This window comes from Chaetodon auriga, chromosome 10, assembly GCF_051107435.1.
Source record: "Chaetodon auriga isolate fChaAug3 chromosome 10, fChaAug3.hap1, whole genome shotgun sequence".
NCBI lineage: Eukaryota > Metazoa > Chordata > Actinopteri > Chaetodontiformes > Chaetodontidae > Chaetodon > Chaetodon auriga.
The window spans coordinates 2,739,340-2,763,453 of NC_135083.1; the positions used below are offsets into that span (position 1 = coordinate 2,739,340).

General features: G+C 45.5%; 1 protein-coding gene across 1 annotated transcript in view; it reads left to right on the forward strand.

Annotated features, from left to right (window-relative positions):
• Positions 1-1,046: 1,046 nt before the first annotated feature.
• Positions 1,047-24,114, forward strand: part of LOC143326662 (XK-related protein 7-like) — a 63,441-nt gene continuing 40,373 nt past the window's right edge. Inside the window, exon 1 of the mRNA XM_076740435.1 lies at positions 1,047-1,669. Coding sequence (XP_076596550.1) covers positions 1,047-1,669 — 623 coding nt within the window. The remainder of the gene's footprint in view (positions 1,670-24,114) is intronic.

Sequence of the window (24,114 nt, forward strand, 5' to 3'; positions counted from 1 at the left end):
TGTACTGCAATGCTCCTTTCCCACAAACTCCTGGGAAATGCTGTTTGCATGGTGCCATGGAGTTTTGAGGGTTTAGTCTGTTCTTCCTGGGGTATACGAGACATTAATTAGTTTCCTATTTCTACTGTAATAAATGAGCTCTGTGTGTGTGTGTGTGTGTGTGTGTGTGTGTGTGTGTGTGTGTGTTTTCTTCATACTGAACAAGCATCAACATGCAGACAACGGCTGCTTCCTCTGAAGGAAGAAAATGAGCCCTTGATATCTGCGAGTACGCAGAGTGGATGCAGAAAGAGACGATGGGGAAAAAGTGGCATTTCCCTTTAACCTTTCTGTTCCAGTGAGGCAGCAAACTGGTTTGACTGAGGAGCTTTTATGAATTTATACATCTGTCAGCCTCAGCAGAGCCGCTCTCATAGTAAATGAAACCAAAAACTGTCACTGTGAGCTACTTTTACAAAGACTGCTGAACGCTTTGTCTCTCATCGATTAAAGGAGGGCCGCGATTTTGAGTCAATGCACATTTTAACATCACTGTCTGGAGGGAGATTCATTGTGCAAGAGCTGCACAGACCAGCGGAGGAGATGCAAAGCAGACGCCGGTTTATAACGTTCATAGTAAAAAATGTGAGTCTCCTCACTGAGAAACTGATGCTCAGCACGAGCAGCGCATAAAACCGCCTTAATTCGAGTTTTAACACAGTCTTGTCATGTGCAGCAGAGAGCGGCTGCTGCTGCAGGGACGTGTAATGTGGCTGGGATAGATTTAATGATTGGAATAATAACTAAAAACCCCGCAGGTCGTGATTGTTTGCAGAATTGTCTCTCTGCACGCTGAATGTGGTGAAAACATCGCGCTGGTGTCACGGTGTTAAAAGCGCCGTTAGTGATGATGCCTCACCATTAATTGGCTGATGATGAGGCTAGTTATGATGTAATCTCTCTCACTCTCTCTCTCCTGCACACCGCCAGCCCCCTCCCCTCGCTCTCTCGCTCTCTCTCCCGTATCCCCACCTCTTTCTCTGTCTTTCTCTCCTATCCTAACCAACATGGCCGCTAAGTCGGATGGAGCAGCGGTGTCTGTGGAAGATGACAACACGCCCAGGAGCCTCTCGGAGCCGGGGAACCCCGCCGCCCGGCCCCGCTGCAGCGCCGCCGGCGGGAAACCCTACACCCTGCTGGACTGCTGCTGGGTGCTCTGCGCCCTGCTCGTCTTTTTCTCCGACGCCGCGACCGACCTGTGGCTGGCCGCCGACTACTACCTGAGAGGTGACTACTGGTGGTTCGGCTTGACGCTCGTCTTCGTCGTGGTGCCCTCCGCTGTCGTCCAGGTATTGAGTTTCAGGTGGTTCGTGTACGACTACTCGGATCTGAGCGGCGGGGAAGGAACAGCGAGCGGCAGCGGGACCGGCGCGGCGGCGGCGGCGGCAGGCGCGGCAGGCGCGGCAGGCGGAGCGGCCACGGCGGGCGACAGCACTTTAAGCACCAAGGACAGCGACCAGCGCGGTGGGAGCGCGGTGGCGGGGAACGCCGCGAATGCTACCCCGGTTTACACATCCTCTGCCCCGCCTGCGACGGCAGGGAGAGTCGGGGGCCCCCAGAGGTGCTGCACCGTCTGCATGTGGGTCTTTCAAACCGTGCTTCACGTCCTGCAGCTGGGGCAAGTCTGGAGGTAAGACCGCTAGGGCGGTGTGGGGAACAAGGGGGGTGTGCGTGAGCGCGTGTGTGCATACGTGCTGGTGTGTGTGTAATATGTGCGCGGTGCACATGTGAGCATTGCATTCCCATCACCATCCTGCTCCGGAGATGTGTGTGCGCGTGTGTACGTGCTCGCTACGTGTGTGTGTGCGCGTCCATGCCCGTTCATTTGCATGTGCGTGCGCTGATCCCCCGAAATATTACCTTTCCTTCTCACCCGCCGGTGACAGAAATGTGCAGAAAGGGACCAGGAAGAGTGAGATTCTTTGTGCACAAAGCTGAATTTGCAGCCTTCACTTCCACACTCACAGCAGTCAGAGTGAGGAAGCGGAATAACTCTCCCATGAGCCGTTTTGTCCGTCTGCCCTTCTTGTCCTGGTTGTGACAGAATCTGGATGGTTGCATATGGTCGCCTGAGCTCTAACATTCTGTCCCTGGTTGCTCTGTCTGTCATGGTCCTGACATGTTGACAGGAATATAATCAAAGCTCTGTGCTTCAGATCCCGCTGCTCGTCTCCTCTGGCTGCTTGTCATGTTAGTGAATCTTGAAACAGGATCTTTTTTTTTTTTCTCCACACTCCTCTAGTTTTGGATGCAAGCGTCAGTGAGACAGATAAAATGTAAAATGAGAGGATGCACGGGCAGAATCTTTAAAGGCGCATTCCACCCTCAGCACATCCACACCAGTGTCCTTTCCTGTGCTTTGAACTCGGTGTACTCCAGTTAGATGTGTGGTTTGCTTTGATGTGAGACAACATGTTGAATATGAAAGTTTCACAACACCCAAACTCCCTAGAAATTTAGATTTTTAAAACATTGTGCACAGTTAACAGCTTCAGGTTCACATCTCATTGAGTTGTCAGTTCACATTTCGTCACTGACAATCACGAGAAAATGTCTGTAATGAGAAATAAAATGACAGATAAAAATTACAGCTTGATGTACAAAAACATTCACTGAGGTTTGATGTACAAGACTGAAGTTTAAATGCAGCCTCGTGGCTGCAGTCAAGTCCACTAAAATCAAGTGTGAGCGGTTTCCACATCTTACATCTTCTAAAATACAGGTACTGTTACAGATTAAACCAGTGGTTTGCATCGTTTTTGGCTCTTGACCCCTCACAGAAAACAGTGTTCTGTCAAGATGTCTGGGAGTTCCACCAAAGGGACACTTCCCCTCTAAACTTCTCAGATGTCACGACCCCTTCCGCTTGTCTTGTAACACTTTGTAGGGGCCCGACCCGGAGGTTGGGAACCACTGGACCAAAGTGCACCTCAGCCAGGTGCAGCAGGAAAACATGACTGACACAGTGATGCAACAGTCTAATAATGTCAGAAAATCCAGTCACAGGGGTTCTCTCTGCAGAATAAGTACTTTTACAATGATACATGGCCGATAATACCTCTGTACTCCTACTTAAGTAGTATTTTGAAAGTAGGACTTTTACTTAAAGGAGTATTTTTGCATTATGGCCGCCTGTCTCGTCTGCCACTGATGCCAGGCAGGAAAGCTGGAACAGAAAGAAGGAAAGACGTCAGCTGGACTTCAGGACAAAGACTTGAGGGTGAGACTGAGACGCGTCAGCAGTGTAACAGCAGGAGACAGTTTAACATCTATGTTCATCTGTGCAGAAGCCGACAGGAAGTTGTCCAGTAATGAAAAAAACTTTCTCTTGTTGGATCTGCTGTTTTCAGGCCCGTCAGGCTGCCCGTTCAGCAGGAAGCTGGTTTCTGCTCGTTCTTGTCGTGTTAAAGTGGAAAGTTTTGGGGGAGTTCTTGTGTTTCTGTGACTGATAGGATGAAGCTGCTCTGGTGGTGATTGCAGTTATTTCTACCCTTCAGAGAGGGTTTGAGTAAATGAGTCGACCACCCTGCTGAAGTGCCCTTGAGCCCGTCAGCTGACCTCTGACCTCTGAGCCGAGGAAGAGGAAGACAGAAAAACCCATTTTTAAACGACGTTGCTTCTGCTAACTGGGATAGAGCGTTCACACCAGTGTAATTACATGCAGACTCGGTAACGAAGTGCATTAATGAACAACAATACGATGCTGAGAGCTGGAGAATGACAGTGAGCTGGTTTTAATGTGGTAGCTGCTGCCGGGAGCGTTGGACAGTGTTCAGTGGACTCGGATTTGAGTCGGACTCCAGGTTTAAGTCTGATGAGCTGAGATTTATTCAGCTCAGGAGTTTCACCTGCAGCTGAATGTTCCAGCTTCAGATTTCCTTCCACTTCCACACGATTCAGATGGGATCTTCTAAACGGCGTGAACAGCTAAAAAATCCATCTTTTCTCCGTTCACGACTGGACAAACATGATTTCTTCGTCAGAATCGAATCTCGCGGTATGAAACCAACATGTGAAATACGTTTTAATTCTCAGAGCTGGAAGCTCGTATCTCAAATAATTTTGCTTTGAAGCAGCTGAGCAGCGTGAGGAGAAGAAGAGCTGAGAGAAAACTGACTTTGTGCAGAGGCAAATAGCTGTTTTATATCCGAGTTTGTTCTTGCTATTAAATGATAGGCTGTGACTTACTTTTATTTATTAAAGACTACAGGAGATCTCTGGGTTTTGGGTACCTTCTTGTGATTTTTCACCTCGGTTCATTTCGTGATTTTGCCCTCTGTGCTGTCTGCTGGTCCGTCACTGACGAGAATCCATCATATTTCACACTTTCCTCACCACAGAAACAACGGCTTTAGTCATTGGTTCAGATACTTAAAACAACTTCCTGTATGCTTTAAAGAACCTTGTGTGACTTGACTTCCTCCTGGCTGCAGGGATTCGCTCCCATTCAGCCACCTGAGTGCTGATGAGGTCCACGGCTGATGCTGATCAGGTCTGGCTCTCAGTCGGGATCCAGTCCATCCCAAAGGGGCTGCATGGGGATGAGCTCAGGGGTCTGTGCGGGCCGGTCATGTCCTTCCACACCGAGCTGGGAAAAAGTATTTCTTCATGGAGCTGGCTTATAGAAGTTATTTGTTGTCTCGGTGCCAAAGTTTTTTCCTGAGCCTCGGCGCTGTAAATTAGTTTCAGGAAAGCTGATAAACAGAAGAAGCAGATGCATCTTTAATCTCTGTTTAACCTTTATTCATTCAGAGAAGATGAGCAACACCGTCTCTGCCGCATGGCCTCCTGCTTTAACATTCAGCTGTTCAGAGTGAACACTGACCTCACTGACTAAAGTCCTTTATAGAAATCTTCGAGGGTTTTGGTGCATTTTGTGATTTAAAGTCTGATTGGAAAATTAAAGCTACGCTGAAATGAAATTAGCTTTATGAGAAGGCTTCTGCAAACATCCACCGGGCCCTTGTTTTTTTTTAGAATTCAAATCAGTGGATTAAGGAAAAATCCCTGTTTTTGCTGACTTTTATCTTTTTCTTTCTTTGTCCTGCATCTCCCTGTCAGCCATTAAAGGATAATCCGTGTAAACACTGATAGAGAAACAGCATCTCGTGGTGATTACAGTCAGTTTTACATCTTATTTTCAGCAGAGGGGCTTTTTCAGTCATCTAAAACATCAACTTCTGCCGTCAGTCTCATTTTCTCACGATGTTCAGCAGAAATCCACCTCAGAAAAGATGCACAGACAGTATCGCAGCATCCACAGGAGCAGGACAAAGCCCATAATGCACTGCAGTACGAAGAGAGGCCGAGGCTCGAATCAAGGTCGACTCACCTTTTCTTGACTGGAGCCTCTCCACGCTCCGCTGTTGATATCGCTTTCTCTATCTCCGTTTAAAATCCACAGCTGAAAAGCAGCAAGGTCACATCTCTTTATCTGTGGCTCGTTGAGAGGCATTCTGGGAATTGTAGGAAATGTCTAACCGAGGCTGAAGCAGATGAAGCACTTTGAGAGGATGATGGTTCGCCCGAGAAGTGATTTCAGCTCATTATCGTAAAGTAGCCGTCATAAACTGTAAGAGGATTAATTGATGTTTTATTTTAAAGGTTTTCAACTGATTACAAATAAACTTGTCAGTCAGTAAATTACGTCCGCCGAGCTGAAGCTAATGCAGCCGAATACAACAGTCCTGCAGTAAATCCTCCCTTCATGAAGGTCGTGTTGTTCAGAGACGAGTTGATTCAACTTTATGATCATTTTGGAGGCTGTAGTCTGTGCTGCTGCTGAATTGTAATGCGTTATACAGAGAGCTCTTTCTTTTATTCGGCTTATTGATATAAATGGGGTGGACAAAATATCAGAGACACCTGTGAGTATAAGACAGTGCAGTTCAAGAGTACCACAAACTGAGGAGGAGGGGAGGATTTATTGTAATGCATCAGGCTGCGTTCGCTACGTGTAGCTCATAAACTGCTAACTGACTGTAGATTTAAAGTGACCTTTATTAACCTCTATCGTTAATCAATACAGATGAGTAAACTAGCTGTCTGGCTGAAATGAGCTCAATTTTAACTGCTGATGTAAATGAAAGCGTTGGATGTTTTAGCTAATTACTCATTTTTAACTCATCAGCATCACCAGCGTTTAACCACTCTTCCTCATTCCTCCTCCTCGTTTTTCTTTACTTTTCATCGAGCTTCATCATCAGGTTTAAATTTCAACACGTCCAATACTTTCTGACCAGTTTTGGGGGAACATGTGACTGTAATTCCACTTCTTTTTCACGTTAAGTAACACAGTTACTGAAATCTCAAAGGGCTCCTCGCTTGTTACTGTTGTCTTATGTGAAAGAGGTGGACAGCAGCAGAGGACAGCAGACAAATGGCACCCCTTCCCTGGATTTTCCAGGTTATGATTAAATGTCCCCCGAGCCGACGGTTCAGGCATTATGAGTTTGCTTTTCATCGTCGTGATTTTCATGTTTCTAATATAAACTGAAGAAACTTGGATTTCTTTTAAGTCCTCTTCTTCCAAATCCGACTGACCAACCAAGACAGGTTAGCTTACAGGTGGGAACAACAGTCGTTGCTGCCCTCTGGTGGTCGGAGTATCAATAACTTCTATCACCGCAGTGGTAAATTATGACAGCTGTGCCACACTGAGGCACAGCAACACTTAAATCATATAGTAATGTGTGCATTAATAACAATATAAGCAGACATTTAAAAGTAATGCAGAAGTTACTTTCCCCGGTAACTAATTACTTTTGTATGCAGTAATTGATCAAGTGATTTAGCTAATTGCCAATTTTCAGTAACTTGCACAACAATGTTTACGACCCATCGGCATCATCCTCATCTTTGTGCTAAATGCTAATTAGCGAATGTTAGCATGCTAACATCATAACTCTGGTGTTTTTGTTTTTATTTGGCTCTGTGTTTGACGATCTTTGTGTTTTTTATGAGGAGTGAGTAAGTCAGACGCTCCTCTTTTCCTGGTGTAAAAGGCTTTTGAAGAAATCTCAGTCAGAGAGCCTGTGAGGGAGACAGAGCGTGGACAGATGGACAGACAGGTGCAGAGACCAATAAAGCATCATCTTCAGTCCTGCCTGGTCTTCAATGGTCGGCCAGCGTTGCAGTTTTCAGGACAATCCAATTGGTTCCTGTCCGTGCCAGACCAGATCAATCAATCCCAGAGAGAAGTAATTGAATCTGTTCCAAATGGTCACTCAGCTCAGGTGGTCTGACTGTTAGTCGTGTCCGTCCGGCCGTGGCTATTAATCAGCCCGAGTGGCTAACTGGCAGCCTCTGCGTGGCTCAATATGCTGAATCATTCAAATTTGTGTGCGTGTGTGTGTGTGTGTGTGTGTGTGTGTGTGTGTGTTCAAGGGCGTCGCCTCACTGTTCATTCACAAATGAAGTGACTCTCAGTGATTATTGCTCTTACTTTTCATTTTAATTTCGGGGGCTGTCACTCAGTGTCTTTAGGTGGTGGCTCCGCGGGGAAACGAGCAGTTTTGTTGGAAAAATGACAATAAAAGGAAAAATGTCTGCAGGTCCTTCTCTCAGATCTCTTACCTTTATTATATGTTGCCATATATAGACGAGTAAAACATACCTTTGGACTGTTTTCACCCCTGAACTTCCTTTCCCTCCTTTCCATCAAGAGATTTTTGGAGGCCAGAGCCAAACACAGACGTGTCCTCCTCATCGTCTCTTCTTCTTCTTATCTGTCCTGTTTGTCTTAGCATCAGCCCCTTTCTCTGAGCCATGATCTGCTGCAAAGGCTGCCACGATAAACTGAATCAGCTTGATGTTCTGTTGATGCTCCGGTTCGTCTGCACAGCTGAAGTCTCAGATTGACACTCAGCAGACATTTGTGATCATGACCGTGGACCGTGTCCCAGATCCCTTCATGCTAACGCTGAGGACTAATGTACTAATAATAACAGACGAAACTCTTTTGTTTTGGTGAACTGTAGAAATAATCTGCTTAATTTTTGATGGATCCCACAAAGGAAACGCCTCATTTTTCCTTTGTGACAGACGCTTTTCGCTGCTCGCAGCCGCAAAAAAAATGAAACAAACAGCGGTGAGACAGCTAAAGTAAGAAAAGAAGAGAACAGTAAATATGAAATCTTTTGAAAACATTTCACCTGCAGTGTGATTGATGTGCGTCTGTGCACATACGGCATCATTACTACCTTTTGTTATGTAAAGCGCCCACTTCGTGCATGTGAGTCCTTTCTTGTACAGGAGCTGCAGCTCCTGTATGAAGGTGCTGCACAAACAAAGTTTATTGTTAGTATTTATTATCGTACACAATGTGAAAGTACTTGATTTCTTATCTGCAAAAGTGATGAACTGTATAGTGCATCTGTATTCTTTGGAATGGAAATAGGACACTGTCTTAGTCCAGCTTATTTCTGGGAGGTCAGAGATGACATCATAATTAGGGGGAGTTTCCTGACTGGTAATTGGCTGCAGATGCGACACACCTGAGGAGGACAGCAGGGATTGTGACTGGATGTGGAGTTTGTGCAGAGCTGCTTTTGGGGAATTCGTGTTGGACTTTTGGAACTCTTTGGTTTTTCGTCGTGTGTCTGTAACGAAGTAAAGACGGTCAAACACACGTCGGTCCAACATCAGGAGGTAAAACCAGCTGCAGCACACAGGAGCAGGCTGTGGGAGCAGGAAGTGGAAATAGGTGTGCTTTAGTTTGAACGCAGTCTTGTATCACATTCAAGTCACAACGGCACGCTGCTGATATTGCAGAAAATTAATAGAAGTAAAACCTTGACAAACCTGTCGGGTTATCACGTAAATGCAGCGTCAGACGTTCAGATGTGAGCAGGGACGTTTGCTGCATGTCCGAACAAAGGCCGACAAATCATCAGCGCTATCATGAACTGGAAGCGAAAGCTGCCTCTCGGCCTGGTTGAGGACTTTGTTCTGTGTTTAACAGTCAATAACAGCTGATCCTTCATCCTTTTTTTATCCCTCAGGTCTTTAATTACTGGGTGTCTCGGTAAAGTCATGAGCTCTGACAGAGCTGAGGAGGCTTCTTTACGTTTCCATCCTTCTTTTGCCCTCAAGGTGTGATCCTGCAGCATCCAACAGCCTGCAGGGAAATGAATGAGAGATTCAGAAACACAGAGGGACGGTGTGTTAGACCTGTAGAGAGACACGTGGAAGACAACGTCCCTTTTAAAGCACTTTTTTGTCCCTGCAGTCAATATCTTCATGTTGGAGCTTAATTCCAAACATAATCTAATGTAATCTTTAATCTAAAGTGAAAGATAAATGTTGGAACTGAACCAACATCACTAACCTGTGAGTATTTTACAGCAGAAAATCAAAATTCTGGCCACTTAATAATAATAATACCATTATTATAAATAATACCATTTATAAGTGGAATAAAGGAAACACAACAGAATGTAATCCACATCTGTTTGGAAAACTGACCAATGGCTTCAGTCGTTTTAGGAGGTAAGACGGCCATTTGTACATTTAATAAGCTTAATAACTAACTTAATAACTACAAAACAACCACTTCAAATACATCAACTCTGAGGAACTAATGGAGCAGTTTTAGCCGTGTGACGCCGTTTCATGGCCTCAGCGAATAATAGAGAAATTAATCAGCAGGTTAAATGATGATGAGAGTGATTTTTAGTTCTACATGTAGCTCGACCGAGACCTGATTTTCGTGAATTTAGTAAATCTGTTTATAATAAATCAGCCATCGTTAACTTTGCGCCACACGTAACATAAATAAACAATGTTGATAAGCTTCACTTCTTCATTGTCTTTTCTGTACTTCAGTGCTACGAAATTCAAAATACAAATGTGAAAAAACAGAATGAACTCAGCCTTCGCCGAGCGATGAATGTCAGCTCCTTCTGGGCTCCTGTAGTAACGGTGGTCTGTGAGCCCTGAGTTGAGTCTGTCAGGCAGGCTGCTGTATCTGTCCCTGACAGCTGAAGGCTGATTGGCCAGCCTTTGTACCTGGCTCGCGAGCGGCTCCGCTGTTGGTGTCTGCGTGTTTGGGCTGTTTCTCGCTCGTGGTGGCCACCAGCAGGGGGAGGAAACGCGTCTCTTTGAGAATTTAAGATGGCAGCGCTGTGAATACATGCAGGGTGATGTAAAATTCAATAGAGTTATTGATTATGAATAAAAATATGCCTGGAGGGAAGGTTTGACGATCCACAGCCTTCTGCCCACCTGTCTGTCTGTCTGTCTCACTGTCTGTCTGTCTGTCTCACTGTCTGTCTGTCTGTCTGCCTGTCTCACTGTCTGTCTGTCTGTCTGCGTGTCTCACTGTCTGTCTGTCTTCCCCTCAGTCCGTGTCTCTGACAGATGTTCTGTCTCTCTGTATGCTCTCCTGTCTGTCGGTCCGTCAGACTGTGCTGAATAATTCACTACAGCCCTTGAGGGAGCTGTCAATCACATTTCCAGTGTGTGTGTGTGTGTGTGTGTGTGTGTGTGTGTGTGTGTGTGTGTGTGTGTGTGTTTGAAAGCATGTAGCATTTCCTGTATCTGTCTCTGTCACATGCTCGCTCTCTCTCCCTTTCTCTGCTTTTGCTTTTAGTTGCTCACCTAAAATCAACAGAGGCGTGGGGTGGGGGTGGGGGTGGGGGCGGGGCGGGGGCGGGTGGTGTGGTGGGTGGAGAGATGTTACATTTGAAAGTTTGAGAAGTCTGACACATGCCTCTCATCCCGCCGTCAGCATCCTCACAACATGTTTGTGTGTCTGTGTGCTGTATGTAGGGCATGCACTCAGTCAGTGTGTGTGTGTGTGTGTGTGTGTGTGTGTGTGTGTGTTGCAGTGATGCATGTTAGCAGCATGCTCCCTGCAGGTGGGCACGTACAGTAGGTGAAATGTTGTCATCAAAATGCACCCCGCCCTTGTTAAGCAGCCGTCTCCATCCAGAGAGGGTGCAGGGTCAGAGGGCTTGTTCAGATGTGTTTGTTAGACTCTGTGACGGCGACGCTGATCGGACCAATCAGCAGTCTGACTGCTGATTGGTCCGATCAGCAGTCTGACTGCTGTGTATTGATGAATCCATGGAGCTGTCCGTGGTGCTGGAGGAGCAGGCCGAGGAGCTCCATCATAGCCTTTATAGTCTGTAGCAACACGTAGTCGCTGAAGAGTGAGAGGATCATAGAGACACGCTGCTAATCTAATGTTATTTCTATGAACATTCAGTAGCATTTGTGCTGCTGAACACACCCCCAGAGCCAAATAGTAGTTTTTACTGTCGGGTTACACTTAATATTGAGCTGCGTTAGGGTTTGGGCTACCCCCCCACCACCACCACCACACCCCCCCCAAATTTTAACAGCTCATCAACTGTCCGTACACACATATATTAAAGTACGTGACTGTGTGTAGATCATTGATTCACTGATACAAAATGAAAGCATGCACACATAACCAGCATATGTTAATGTGCAGCAAAGCTCATCTTTAATTTTGGTTCTGTCGGATCGGTTCCAAACCCAAACCTGCACCCATCAAAGTGGCAGATTGTGATGTTCTAGATCAGAATTAAATATAGATCTGATTCCAAACAGAAGCCTACGCGCTCATTAATTCATTGTGAAATAAATGCCCATTTTGACTATGTTAATTGTCATTTCATAACGTATCAGCAGCTTTTTGTTTTGGGACCGTGACGTGCAGCATAATTCATGCGACTCCCCTGAAACCGTCAGCACCGGTGAGACTGAGCAGCCTGTTTCTGTGGTTGACTGAGCAAAGCAGCCACTTTCAAATCTAGAAAAGTCGAACACGTCTCAGTGTTTTGTCGTTTGCAGAACTGTGCGAAGCTAAATGAAAAGCATTTAAAACATTCCTGAGAAGTCAGACGTTGCTGACTTTATGCAGTCAAATTTTAGCTGTTCTTGATGGATAGATAGAATCCACATAATCCAGCCTGGACTGGCTGGACCTCAGCGTTCAGTGTATAAACATCCTCGCAGAGTTTTCAGCCTCTTGAACAGTGAACCACCTCGCGGCGTCCTCCCAGTCTCAGAGCTGCAGTAATGACCTAGTTTCTCCTCGGGGATCGGGAAAGTTGATCTTGTTTTACAGCCCTTTGCTCCAAATTAACTGCTCCGTCAGAATATCTCCACTCTGCCATTTGAATTAGATCATTATCAGCTGATGGATTGGGAAAAGCAGCCTGTATTTTAACATTTTTGCCGGTGAATGGAGGGTTTTATGGTTTGAGTCAGTAACAGCCAGGCGGAGGGAAAGTAGCTGCTTCCCTCCTGAGGGCTCCTACGTGCTTTTTTTCCACCCGTCTATTTGCTCGTGCATGTGCAGCTGCAAACCTCAGCAATTACTGTAGATAACTGTGAACGCTGGCTGATGATTGGCGGCCGGTCTGTGTGACTGAACAGTTCAGTTGGTGGTCAGATATCTTAATGTCATTTTATCTCCTTCTCAGTGGGTTCCAATCTGAGCATCCATTTTAGAACATGTCAAGCCTGATTCATTTATATAGCTCAATATCACAGATTCGTCTCCATGGGTTATGCACTCTACACAGCACATGGCTCCCTTTATCATCAGATCCTCAGATTCAATAAGGAAAAACTCCAGAGGAAACGGTTTAACAGGAAGAAACAATGCGGGAAACCTCAGAGAGAGCCGCAGAGGAGACATCCCTCTTCCAGGAAAAACGTGCAGCAGCAACAACGTGCAGGTTTGCCCAGTTTTAGATCAACAGGTCCTCTAATTAAACCATCTTGTGTAGTGCATAAGTGTTTTCTCATCAGACGCCCTGTTGACAGGCCAACAGCATGCTGCTGCCTTCTCAATCCACATCGAAAACCATCTTCTGTTTAGGCACACGAGCCACACGGTTGGTACAGGAAAAGTTCTTGGATTGGGTTAGAACACCTGCTTCGTTAAGGTTCTGGGTTCCTTCTCGTGGTTACAGAACCATGTCTGCTGAGCTGAACAGCCTGGACGTGCAAAAGACCGAACGTGCCACTGAAGTGACGACAGAGTCGCCTCTGAACTTAGCGGCTGTGTGAGCGGTGATGCGTTCACTTACCGTTGTACATAGTTAAATGCATTTAGACTGCGATGGCTGTCTCGTGGGCTTCCGGCTGATTTGTCTGCAGCACATTACCAACTCATACTGATGTGAGTAAGTCAGTTAATCAGTAATGTCTCTTTAGTCTTATTGGTCAATCCAGACTCCACCAGTAGTTTCAGCTAAATGGCAGTGAAATATGGGCTATCGGTGAGTTACTGAGGCATAAAGTTCAGTCGTGGCCGCAGGACCTTTTCCTTTCTTTCCATGTCTGTGTAGTTGGTTTTGGGATTTAGCAGTTTTATGTTTGACCTCCATGTTCTCCTCGTGGTTAGATGAAGAGCAGAAACCTGGTGATGGAGGGATGGATGTGCACAGATGAGAGATATAGATACATTAAAGATATGGTATAATCTGGGACACTACATGGACTCGGGCCTGCACACGGTTTGTTAGTTTATCTCTGTGTGCGCTTCAGTGATGCATGTTATTAGCATGTACCCTGCAGGTGTGCAAACACGCACACGCAGACACACGGATTTTATCTTCTCTTTTGGTCTTTCGTTCATACAAATACATTCAGACACATTCTCCTCCAGTGTGTGAACTTTATGTTCCAAGCCCAGAGGAGCAGTTGTATCGCTGTGGATTCTAGTTTTCTCTCTCTGAGCTCTCTGAACTCACACACTCTCTGATCTGTCTCTCTGGATTTTCCTTTATGTGTGTGTGTGTGTGTGTGTGTGCGTGTGTGTGTGTGTGTGTGTGAGTGAGAGAGAGAGAGAGAGAGAGAGAGAGAGAGTGAGAGAGGAAAATCCTCCACATGTGAGGACCAGGCTAAGGCACATGGACCATTTTCGGGCCTGAGACTTAAATTCACGGTTCCACTTTCAGATTTTGGTCGCGGTTTTTTGACATTTTATCATAATTTCCATTTTCTTCTCATTTGCTTGCTCTAATCAAAGCTGTTGTTCATTATGTGAACACTTACGGTAAACATTTATGTCCAGCAAGTGACACATTTTGTTTTCAGATGGATGTTTTCAGTTTGTTTTTGACATGGGATGTCGAGAACATACGAGTGATTAAACATGTGGGAACACTGCTGATATGTAGCTGAAAACATGTCGTAAGACTCCCCCGAGTTCATTTTTCAAAAGTTCATTCCTGTTTAGAGGAATGCGAGCGGGTGAGGAAGGTAGCTTTCATGCTCCTGCTGTTTTTCTAAATGAAAATTTACTCCCTCCAGCTGCACATCTTTGCCCCTCAGCCGCTCACACACTGAAGTGTTGATGCACTGATGTCAAACACAGATACCATAACCACTCCGGACCCGCAAAGTACGGCTCACTACCACACAACTCCTGATATTTGGTGAAGCTCTCATAAATCTGACTTAGTTATATGCAAGCTAAAATTTAGAGCGGCAGCAGCATTAGCATTCATTTGTCGTCACTCACATTTTAGCTCTGCTTTGGTTGCTACTACTTCTGGAGAAAAACATCCGCCTGTTTAGTTCTTAAATGTTCCACTTTCTTCATCAGCTATTCGCATATTTTTCCATGCACTGTTTGGTGCTGAGCAAGTAGTGCAGACTAGGTTCATTAGACGTGTTCTGATTTAAACCGCTGCTGTTTGTCAGTCATACGACCAAAACAATGAGCTAAAAAAGGCTGAAATAAGCTCCGCAGCTGAAGGACAGAGTGCAGAGTTGATGATATTTCTCTGTGAATTCGTCACTACAAGCAGCATCTTTCACATCACACACACCCATTTGATCCATTGTGTATAGACACATTTTCATTACTGGAGTTTTAATTTCATATTTTCTTGCAGACACAGATATGAAAAAGTAAAATTCAACCCCAAACATTTTAGCCTAGTGGTTTAAAAAGTTTCAGCACTGGTTTAAAGATGCTACCAGTTCACTAAAGTCTAATAATGAGCATGAGCACAGGTGGCCACCGAAGAAGTGTGAAAATAGAAAAGGAAAACACATGCAGGAACTCATCAACACACATGAACAGAAATATCAGGAGGACATTACTGTCCCGCCCACAGTCTTTGATTGATAGGCGCCGTCTGTGAAATCCAGCGAGGAAACATCACAGCATCGTAGATCCAGCAGGCGACGCGGAGACGAAATTGGACCAGCTGTCCTGGGGCACGCGTACGTATAGATTCATATACAACACAAACAGTTGCAGTTCATTTCATGGCTGCTAATTCATCGTCTCACCCAGACAGGTACCATCTGAACATCACAATGAGCCTCACAGCAGCTGCTCCGAATCACAGTTTGAACCATTCTGTTGCATTTTCTGGCTAATTGCATATCGCTCTTGGCCTGCTGTGTCCTTCTTTTTAACAGCGTAGTAGACTGAGAAATAACTGAGTGTTCTGCAGCCTGTTAAACTTAACCTGTGGAACCCTGAACTATCCATTAGGCCGCAGAAGCTCACATTCCTCCAATGAAACATGAGCGCGATCTGATGTAACACCAGCAGCTACATTCAACAGCGTTTTTCTACACGCAGCCTGAAATTCTGACTCTCTGAGCGGATTCTTTAACAGCCCGAACAACCTCAGACAGATGAATAAAATGGTGATCTAATTTTGCATAACGACTGTGTAAGAGTTTAGAGCGAAGGAAACAGAATATATCTGCCCCAAATGACCCCTGAGGATATGAATCGGAGTGAATCTGTTGTGTCTCGCTGTAGATGGAGCGTCCACAGAGACTCTTAAGTTTTTATTTTAAGTAACATGTTTGAAGCTGAATGTAATAGACTGTGACTGTCGAGTAAGGAAAGATTCAGATTCTAGGATCACCGCTTCAGAGAGTGAAGTACGATGATCTTTACCAGAGAGAGTCTCTGTATGACCTTATGTATTAAGCCAATGGCTCTAAACATGGCAGTGGAGGTCAGTCAGGCCACTTTTGTGCAGACATCCATTGATGAACAAATCATAACGATGGCAGTGACTCAGAAAAACACACATATGTAAAACATATCACACTAATACATAGATGAGGTCTGACGGCATGAAGATACTGTAGTTTTAAAAAGGTTTCCCAGGAATGCTACAGGTACCAGTGTGTCCCTGTGATCCTAATTCTGAGGCACGTTTTTGTAATTGCACCAACTATTGGAGATGAGTTTGCACACAAATTTTATGGCATGTCGTGCAACAGGATGATGACTCACCTCAGACTCTTCAGGTCCCAGTGAAGAGAAACCTGAATGTGATAACACACAGTGAGCTTCTAGTGTGTGGCAGGAGTCTGGGAAGAGCCTTCACGTACTGGACTGGACTGGACTGGTCTGGACTGGTTTGGACTGGTCTGGACTGGCCTGCAGAGCTCAAACTCTTGTGGTTATTTTCTTCTGATCACGTTTATCTTGTTGTTTCCAGCACCTCCATCCCTGAAGTACACGCTGCTCACAAAGCGTCTCTTAACAGATGCGTTTGAATCAATGAACAAATCAGAAATGCTGGCAGCGACTCAGAAACATAAAATATCTAACGTATTATACCAATAGTTGGAGAAGGCGCTGAAGGCAGCTCACTGAAGGTAAACAGACTTGTGCTATCTGAGCCTGCAGTCATGTGAACTGCGCGTCATCGTGTTTGTGTTGGTGATTTACGCTCACGTCTGATCAGCCGTCTCCTGTTTGTAGTGAGAAATGAGGCTCTGAAGGAACAGGCCTGATAAATCAATCACCAACCTACCCACAGTTCAAAGCCTGGGCTCTGCTCTGCCTCCTCTCCGGACTCCACTCGCCCGCCTCGTCCTGCTCTCTGTTCTCCTGCAGCACGACTGCAAAGGAAAGTCTGGGCTTTTTCTTCAGGAGGGGGAATAATGAAGAAGCTCGTAGAACAACATGCCAGGTTTTATTCATTACACCTTTGTTGTGTTTGAATCCATCCTGATGTTTTCTCACACAGTGTTTGGAGTAGAGTGAAGCTGTCCTCTTCTTCCTCTCACGTTTCCCGTCTCATCGAATAGAAAACTAACGAAAACGTTTAAAAGTCCATTTAAAGGAAAACTGAGTTAAGTTTGAAGCACTTTGTTTCCATTCTGGGGGAAAACACGCACCGACGCTCATTCATCATCCGCGGCCTCTGAAGTGAATGTGATGCAGAGCGTGAAGTCTGTCAGCTCACAGCTAACACCAGTTTTCTTGTTTTCATTTAAGACGTACCTTCGTTTGACTTGTCAATTAAAAGGAAAGCTTTTCTTTGAGCTTTCATTGAGGAATCCAGCTTTTGAAACCCTCTTCAGAGGAAACGCTCGCCTCAGGTTCGACTCTTGAGCTGTTAGAAGTTTGGGGGATATTTACCATGAACTTTTAAAGACTTCTCACTTCATGGTCTTACGGATTCAGAATTATTTATTTTGTTTCCAGATCAATTGACTCTTACGATATCAATAATAGAATCAAGACTGTCTTGAGTCCATGAGTATGAGCAGGCATTAGTTTGGTCCTCTAGATGTTACACTGGATATAAACAGAGCAGAGCATCAGGCTCACAGCTGCTGTTTGTCTGAAATATTGCTTTTACACCAAGAAGGTCTGCTTTCTGGTCCTGTTTGTCTATTCGAAGGAAATCTCAACTGCTGTCACTGGAAAAGCTTTGCAACAAGTCAAACTGGATCATTTACGGTGCAGATCAGGCTGCCGTGTGCCCAGATATTAAACACTGCTTGTCCTTGCAGATCAGTCTTTAAGTTAGAAGCATGTATATCATAGAAATACTACAGGAATACTACAGGAATACTACAGGAATACTACAGGCAGCAGTGTGTCTCTATGATCCTGATCACTTCGATCATGAGGCAGTCACCACTCTGTAGAGAACATAGGCTAAAAGTCTGTGGAGATAATGAATATTTTGGGGATTTTTTTTATGTTTTTAGGATTTTAAATCTGAACACTATAACACACAATGATCTCTTAGTGTGTGGCAGCAGTTCAGGTTAGAGCCTTCCCAGCTTCATCCTGACAGCGTCACTGTGCACAAGCAGAGCGCCTTGAGTGGGCTGCAGGAGCCCCGACCTGACCCCATCCTTTGGGCCGGGACGGCGAGCGGGACCTTGTTACCCAACATCAGTGCTGAACCTCATTAGTGATCTGTAGGGGAGCAAATCCCTGCAGCCAGGCCCTGAAATATGATGGGAGGCCTGAAACAGAAGAGTTTAGTCCACAGCAGCAGATTAGCACTTGAGGCTTTGGACTGAGACGCTCAGCTGTCACATCTGGGTGTAACGTTCAGGCGTCCACACACTTTGGCGACACACTGTGCGCTGTGTCTGACCTGAATCTGGTTTTCTGTGATACTCCACCACAGGGTTTCAATGTGATTGCAGATTAACAACATTTCTATCACTATAATAATAAGTGTAGAGGATTGTGCAGCCTCGGTGGAGGTTCAGCTCTCATCTTTGCAGTTTCTATTGTTTTTGCTCGTAAAACAACAAGCTCTGCCTTCCCCTCCTGCCAATCAAAGCGGCTGTCGATTGGAAATCCTGACATGCAGACAATAACATCAAATCTGACATTTTCCTTCGCTCTTGTTCTCTCTCTCTTTTCATGTCCATCTGTCTCTCTCTCTCTCCTCACCTCTTCCTCCCTCTCATCTTTCTCTCTTTGTTCCCTGGTGTTTTGTACTTCGCCCGGTGAAAGAGAGAGAGGAGACGTGTCTGCAATTGACAGACAAAATGCTCGTGTCGAGATGTCCTCTCGAGAGAGCGTCCACATGAGTGTGTGTGTGTGTGATTTCGGACATCCCTTCATTTAAAAGAGAGAAGTAAAAGAGCGAGTGTGTGAATGCGTCGCTAATGAAGCCTTGTGCTGAGGCTTCGTGGACGAGAGGGAACAAATAGAGAAAATGCTCATAATCATCAGTTGAAATGACGATGGGGTTGATGTGGAGGAATGAGGAGTACAATAAGGTATGAACAAAGAGAGAAAAGGCAGAGGGAAGAGAGAGAGCAGCGACGTGGACGTTTGATGTTTTTTTAAAGGAAAATCCCACAAAACAATGTTTCATTACCGGAGCGGAGAGAGAGACGGAGGAGGTAAAGAAAGAGAGAGTAACAGAGGGGCTGAGAGAAAAGGCAAAGGAGTAATGAGACGGCAACAAAGAGGAGAATTCCCTTTAAGTGAGAGCTTAACCTCCCTCTGACTCGTCCCAGCGCAAATTCATCTGTGTCTTTCTCCCTCTGGGGGTTTGAGGGAGGAACGATAGGAGGCTGAAAAATAGGAGAGAGTGTCAGGTAGGAGATGAAAAGAAGAGATGAACACACAGACGAGTGGGTTAATGGCGCTGAAGTGAAGTCACTTCACCGAGCGCCCGTGAAGTCGAGTCTCAGATCTCCAGCTTTCATGTGGGTCCAGGTCTCCTCCAGCTGGATGTGAGTATTTACAAGTGCTTTGTTTTGCTTTAACTTTCATGTTCACAGTCAGAAGACACAACTTTCCCGGTTTCATGAATCTGGATGAGCTCTTATCCTGCTTTAACAGGCCCATTCAGACCCTTTGCCCTGTTTCTTGGTGATTAAAGTCTCAAATTACAGGAGCTGGAAGGCGTCCTGGTCGAGACAACACGTCCTCACACCTCCCAAAATGACATATTGGATCGCTGGAGAGCGCCGGTGTGAGACGTCTTGGACGTTCCTTGACACGTTGTCAACTTTAACATGAAACAATTCCAGTTTCCTTCAGTTTAGGCACAAAAACCACTCGGGTTGAGGTAAAAATCCTGGTTTATGTTTTCTCTTTAAATTACATCACCTCACTTCCTCCTTTGCGCCTGCAACAAGGCGTCGCCGCCAACAGACGTAACCGTGCGTCGTAATCTCCTAGCACAGACGACCTATCCACGTTTTGTGATGAGGGCGGGACAAAGCGGCGACCATCGGCGTCCCCGCCTTCAGCTCGAAACCTCAGTTCTCAGCTGGAAATAACATTTACATGCAGGACTACCAAAATCTTTTCCCAGTTATGTTGTGGTTGGAAGCTTGCTGCCTGGATTATGATCACAGACGATGTTGGTGGGCGTGCAAACCAAACACACCACTCTGGGTGGTTTAGGCCGCAAAAGCACGTTAGTTAAGGTCAGGAAATGCTGTTTTTTCCATTAGATGCTAATAATTATGTTGTGTCTTGTTTTTCAAGTCTCTTTTTCTGCATTAAACCACGACTATGATCCTTCCCGAACCATGACCAGGCGCCGTGAGTGCCAGAACAGTTGCAGGTTGTTTTATGTATCATGGCTCTCGGGCTGCTGTCACGGCTTGTTTGTGCGCCTTCGTGTAGTTATTGTGTGTGGATTTCATGTCAGATCGGCGATTCTCAACGACTGAAGTGCATCTGCTGCCAGCTCATTCAGCTCAGCGGCTTCTCTCCCATCATTTCAGTAAAGCTGAGAATCCATCCTCTGTCCATCAGCACGCAGGGACACTTCACCGCCCCTCCGATCACACACCTTGATGAACCAGGTTCCTCGTTCATGTCCGACTCGAAAACAAGATTTCAGAGTAAAAGTCCAATTCCAAAAAAGCTGGGACGATGTGTAAAACACGAATAAAACAGGATGTGATAACGTGCTAACACTTTTTGATATCTACTCAACTGAAAACAGCTCAAAGTCAATATATTTCATGTTTTTCTTTATTCTGAGTCTGATGTTTTCTCGCTCTTGTCTCCTCTGCTCTTGTCTCCTCTGCTCTTGTCTCCTCTCCTCTTGTCTCCTCTCCTCTTGTATCCTTCAGACAGTTTGGATTTTTCTTGCCCTTTTCCCTTCGTTTCTCTTTTCTTTTTGTCATTTCTCTCCTTCCCCCTCCTCTCTCTTCGGGGACAAGAAACAATGAGAAATGGGCTCGGGCTTCCTCGCTCTTCTCACCTCTCCTCCTCCCTCCTGTTACATCAATATTTCATATCTACTCTTTTTTTTGTGCTTGATTTGTTTTGGTCTTGTTGTTGTCGTGTCTCCTCTTGTTTTTTTAACTTGTGTCTGCAGGGACGCTCGCACAGAAGCGAGGAGACATGTTTGAGTGGGGGGGGGGCTTGTCCTGATTGTGTGTGTTTGGGATTGGACGGTACATGCAGTGGTCAGTCCATTATTTACACACATACACACAAAAAAGCCAATTATATTAAAGTACACCTGAATGCGTATATGCCCACTGATCCGTGCAGTAATAGGGATCCAGACTGACACACACACATGCACACACACACACATACACACTCAGGTTAATGTAAACCTGCTGACCTGTAACATTGAGAGTCTCATAAATACAGACCACAAGCACACAATCCAGTAATCCCCCGAATCCAATTATAAGCCAAACAGAGACAGGTGCTTAATGAATTAAAGGCTCACTCCTTCATTCAAACTGCAAACAAACAAACAAACAAACAAAACGGTCTCTGTCAGACAAACACCTCAGAGTACAACGGCGAGAAATGAGACGAAATACAGTGAATACGAAGAAAAACAATGAATTAAATGTTCGATCTGGAAGAAAAAACTGAGAAAGATGATTAAATTAGACTGAAAACTGAATTTTATATCGACACATTTCTTCTGGAAACACCTCTGCAAGCAATTACATCTAAAAACTGCGTCTCCTCGTAGTATCTCAGAAGCCGCCGACGTCAGAGGCGTCGTTTCTAAAAATCTCCTTTGATTTATACTTGAACTTGGTCTCAGGATCACTGCCAACAATTCACAACAGATGCGGAGCATAAAAAATCCTGCTCAGCCTGGTTTTAAGAATCCCATTTGTAGCTTTCACACCTGTGATCTATAAATCTGAAATCATCTTAAACTGCCTTGCGATTTTATGACGGCAGCACAAATGAGGGTTTAGGGTTCGAAGAGAGGAAAGCAAACGTTTTGGAAGACGAGATCACGGCGATGGGAGAGGAGAGTCAAGCCAGGCGACAGGCTGCAGGGAAGGAGGTGGAGCGTAAAGACAGAAGTGTCGCTGATGCTGAAAAGAAATCATCTGACCTTAAACTACAAGGAAGATGAGGGGTGTCCAGAAATAATGACGGCAGGTCTGCTGCTTCCTCTCACCTTTAAAGAGAAGTCCTCTCACTGCTCAGGCTCATGCACAGTTCACCACAGACGGCTACATGACCAGCAGGAAGTTCACTTACAGCGAGTCGAGACTTTAGTTACAGATGAGTGAGGTTTCATGAATAACTTCTTAAGTCAAGCTAAAGATCAAAATTTGATCATTAAGGCTGTTTTCTAAATGAGGCTCCAGGGTGTCAGCTACAGCGAAGCTGCACGAGCTGCTTGTGTAGAATCCATAGCTGCACTTCAACCCCTTTATGCACAGTCTGAGACCATCTTAGCACACACATAAACACACAAGCGATTCCACTCTGCGCACACGATGCACAGCACACCATCATTTGACAAGAGAACAGGTCAAGCTGTAGCCTCATGTGCACCGTTGATGCTAATGTTGCTGCTTTGCGACGTGTTCAGGAAATAAGACAGAGGCGAGTCGTGACCCGGGAACGTGTTCGTCTGTTGGAAGGTGCATGTATTGGCTGCAGAAATGCATCAAAGGTTGCACTGATCAATCCCCCATTTTGGGAAAAAAGTCATTTTGTTGCACCAAATCTTGAGAGAGAGAGAGCAGATTTGCATTTTCCTGCAAGACTTTTTTTGATCATTTTCTTAAAAACACGCACATTTACATTTTCTGACATTCTTCGTCATGAAATTTCCTAATACGTTCTGCCTCATAATGAGAGTATGACTAAATGTCCGCCACCATGTGACACCTGCTGCTTTCATGAGTTGAATGTGTCAGATCTTTTAAACGGGAGCATCCAGAACGGGAGGCATTATGCAAAGTTTCTTTTATTTCCTCTCTGCAGTAGCTGTTGGTATAACCGAACCCCACTGGGAGGGCACGCTGAAAGGGAAACAAAGGCCTCCACATTTTCTTCATTTTTCCTGCTGCTCTCTTCTCTCTTCTTATATACGCTCCTTACAATAAAACTGGTGCTGACAATACAGCCGGCGGTTAGTCCGGCCTCACTGTGTCCTCCTGTGGGCAGAGCAATTAAGATAGGAAGCGAGGGATGACGGCGAGGATGAGGAGGTGAGAGAGACGGATGAAGGGACGAGAGGGAAACACAGAGAGAAGAGGAAATGCAAAATAATTAAGATAGGGAGTGAAGGATGGACGTGAGACCAGGAGGAACAGCAAGAGGATGAGAGAGTTAAAAGGAAGGAGAGATGGGAGATGAGAGGGATACGAGACAAAGAGGGGAGTGAGGACAGGAGGGTGAGAAAGGCAGACAGATAAAGAGATGATTGGAGCAGAAACAATAAAATGTCCCAATTTCCCATAATCCCTTGCAGTTGTGAGTAAGTGCCCGCAGAATGATACGAGCCAATAAGTCTGTGCGCTGCGGGTCACGATGTTCCCATTTCTCCTTTTTCTGTGTTCAGTCAGAGCAGAGATAACAGAGCAGCAGGCAGCCTGAGCCTGCAGCCTGCGACTCAGGGCGACAGCGGCCCAAAGGTCAAGGTCACAGGGTCAAACCCTCCCAGCGACGCTGGGAAGAAGAATGAGTAACGCTGGGTCACGGCCCCGGAGAGAGACAATTAAAGTGATGTTGAACTTTGGGTTGTACGGCTTTGTGGACGTGAGATCAGTCCAAATGTTGTCAGCTGTCTTTGGTCGCTCGTGTGCAGCGTCGGTGAGAAATCTGCTCGGCGTTCAGGGAAATGAGTCTCACAGGCAGTGACAGCATGCTACATGCTAAGCTACATGCTCATCGGTAACAGTCTAGCTGCAGTCTCTCAGACTGCGCGACACGCCCCCTGAGATCTTGTCCTGAATCGAACCAAACTGCAGCTGTTTCAAGGGTGTGTCATGTATCATGCCTGTGCTATAGTCTGAGATAAAAATGGCCGCCCACGGAGGATAAAACCTCTTGACGGCGTTTCCTCCAGCGCCACCTTCAGGACAAACTTTACACTCTTT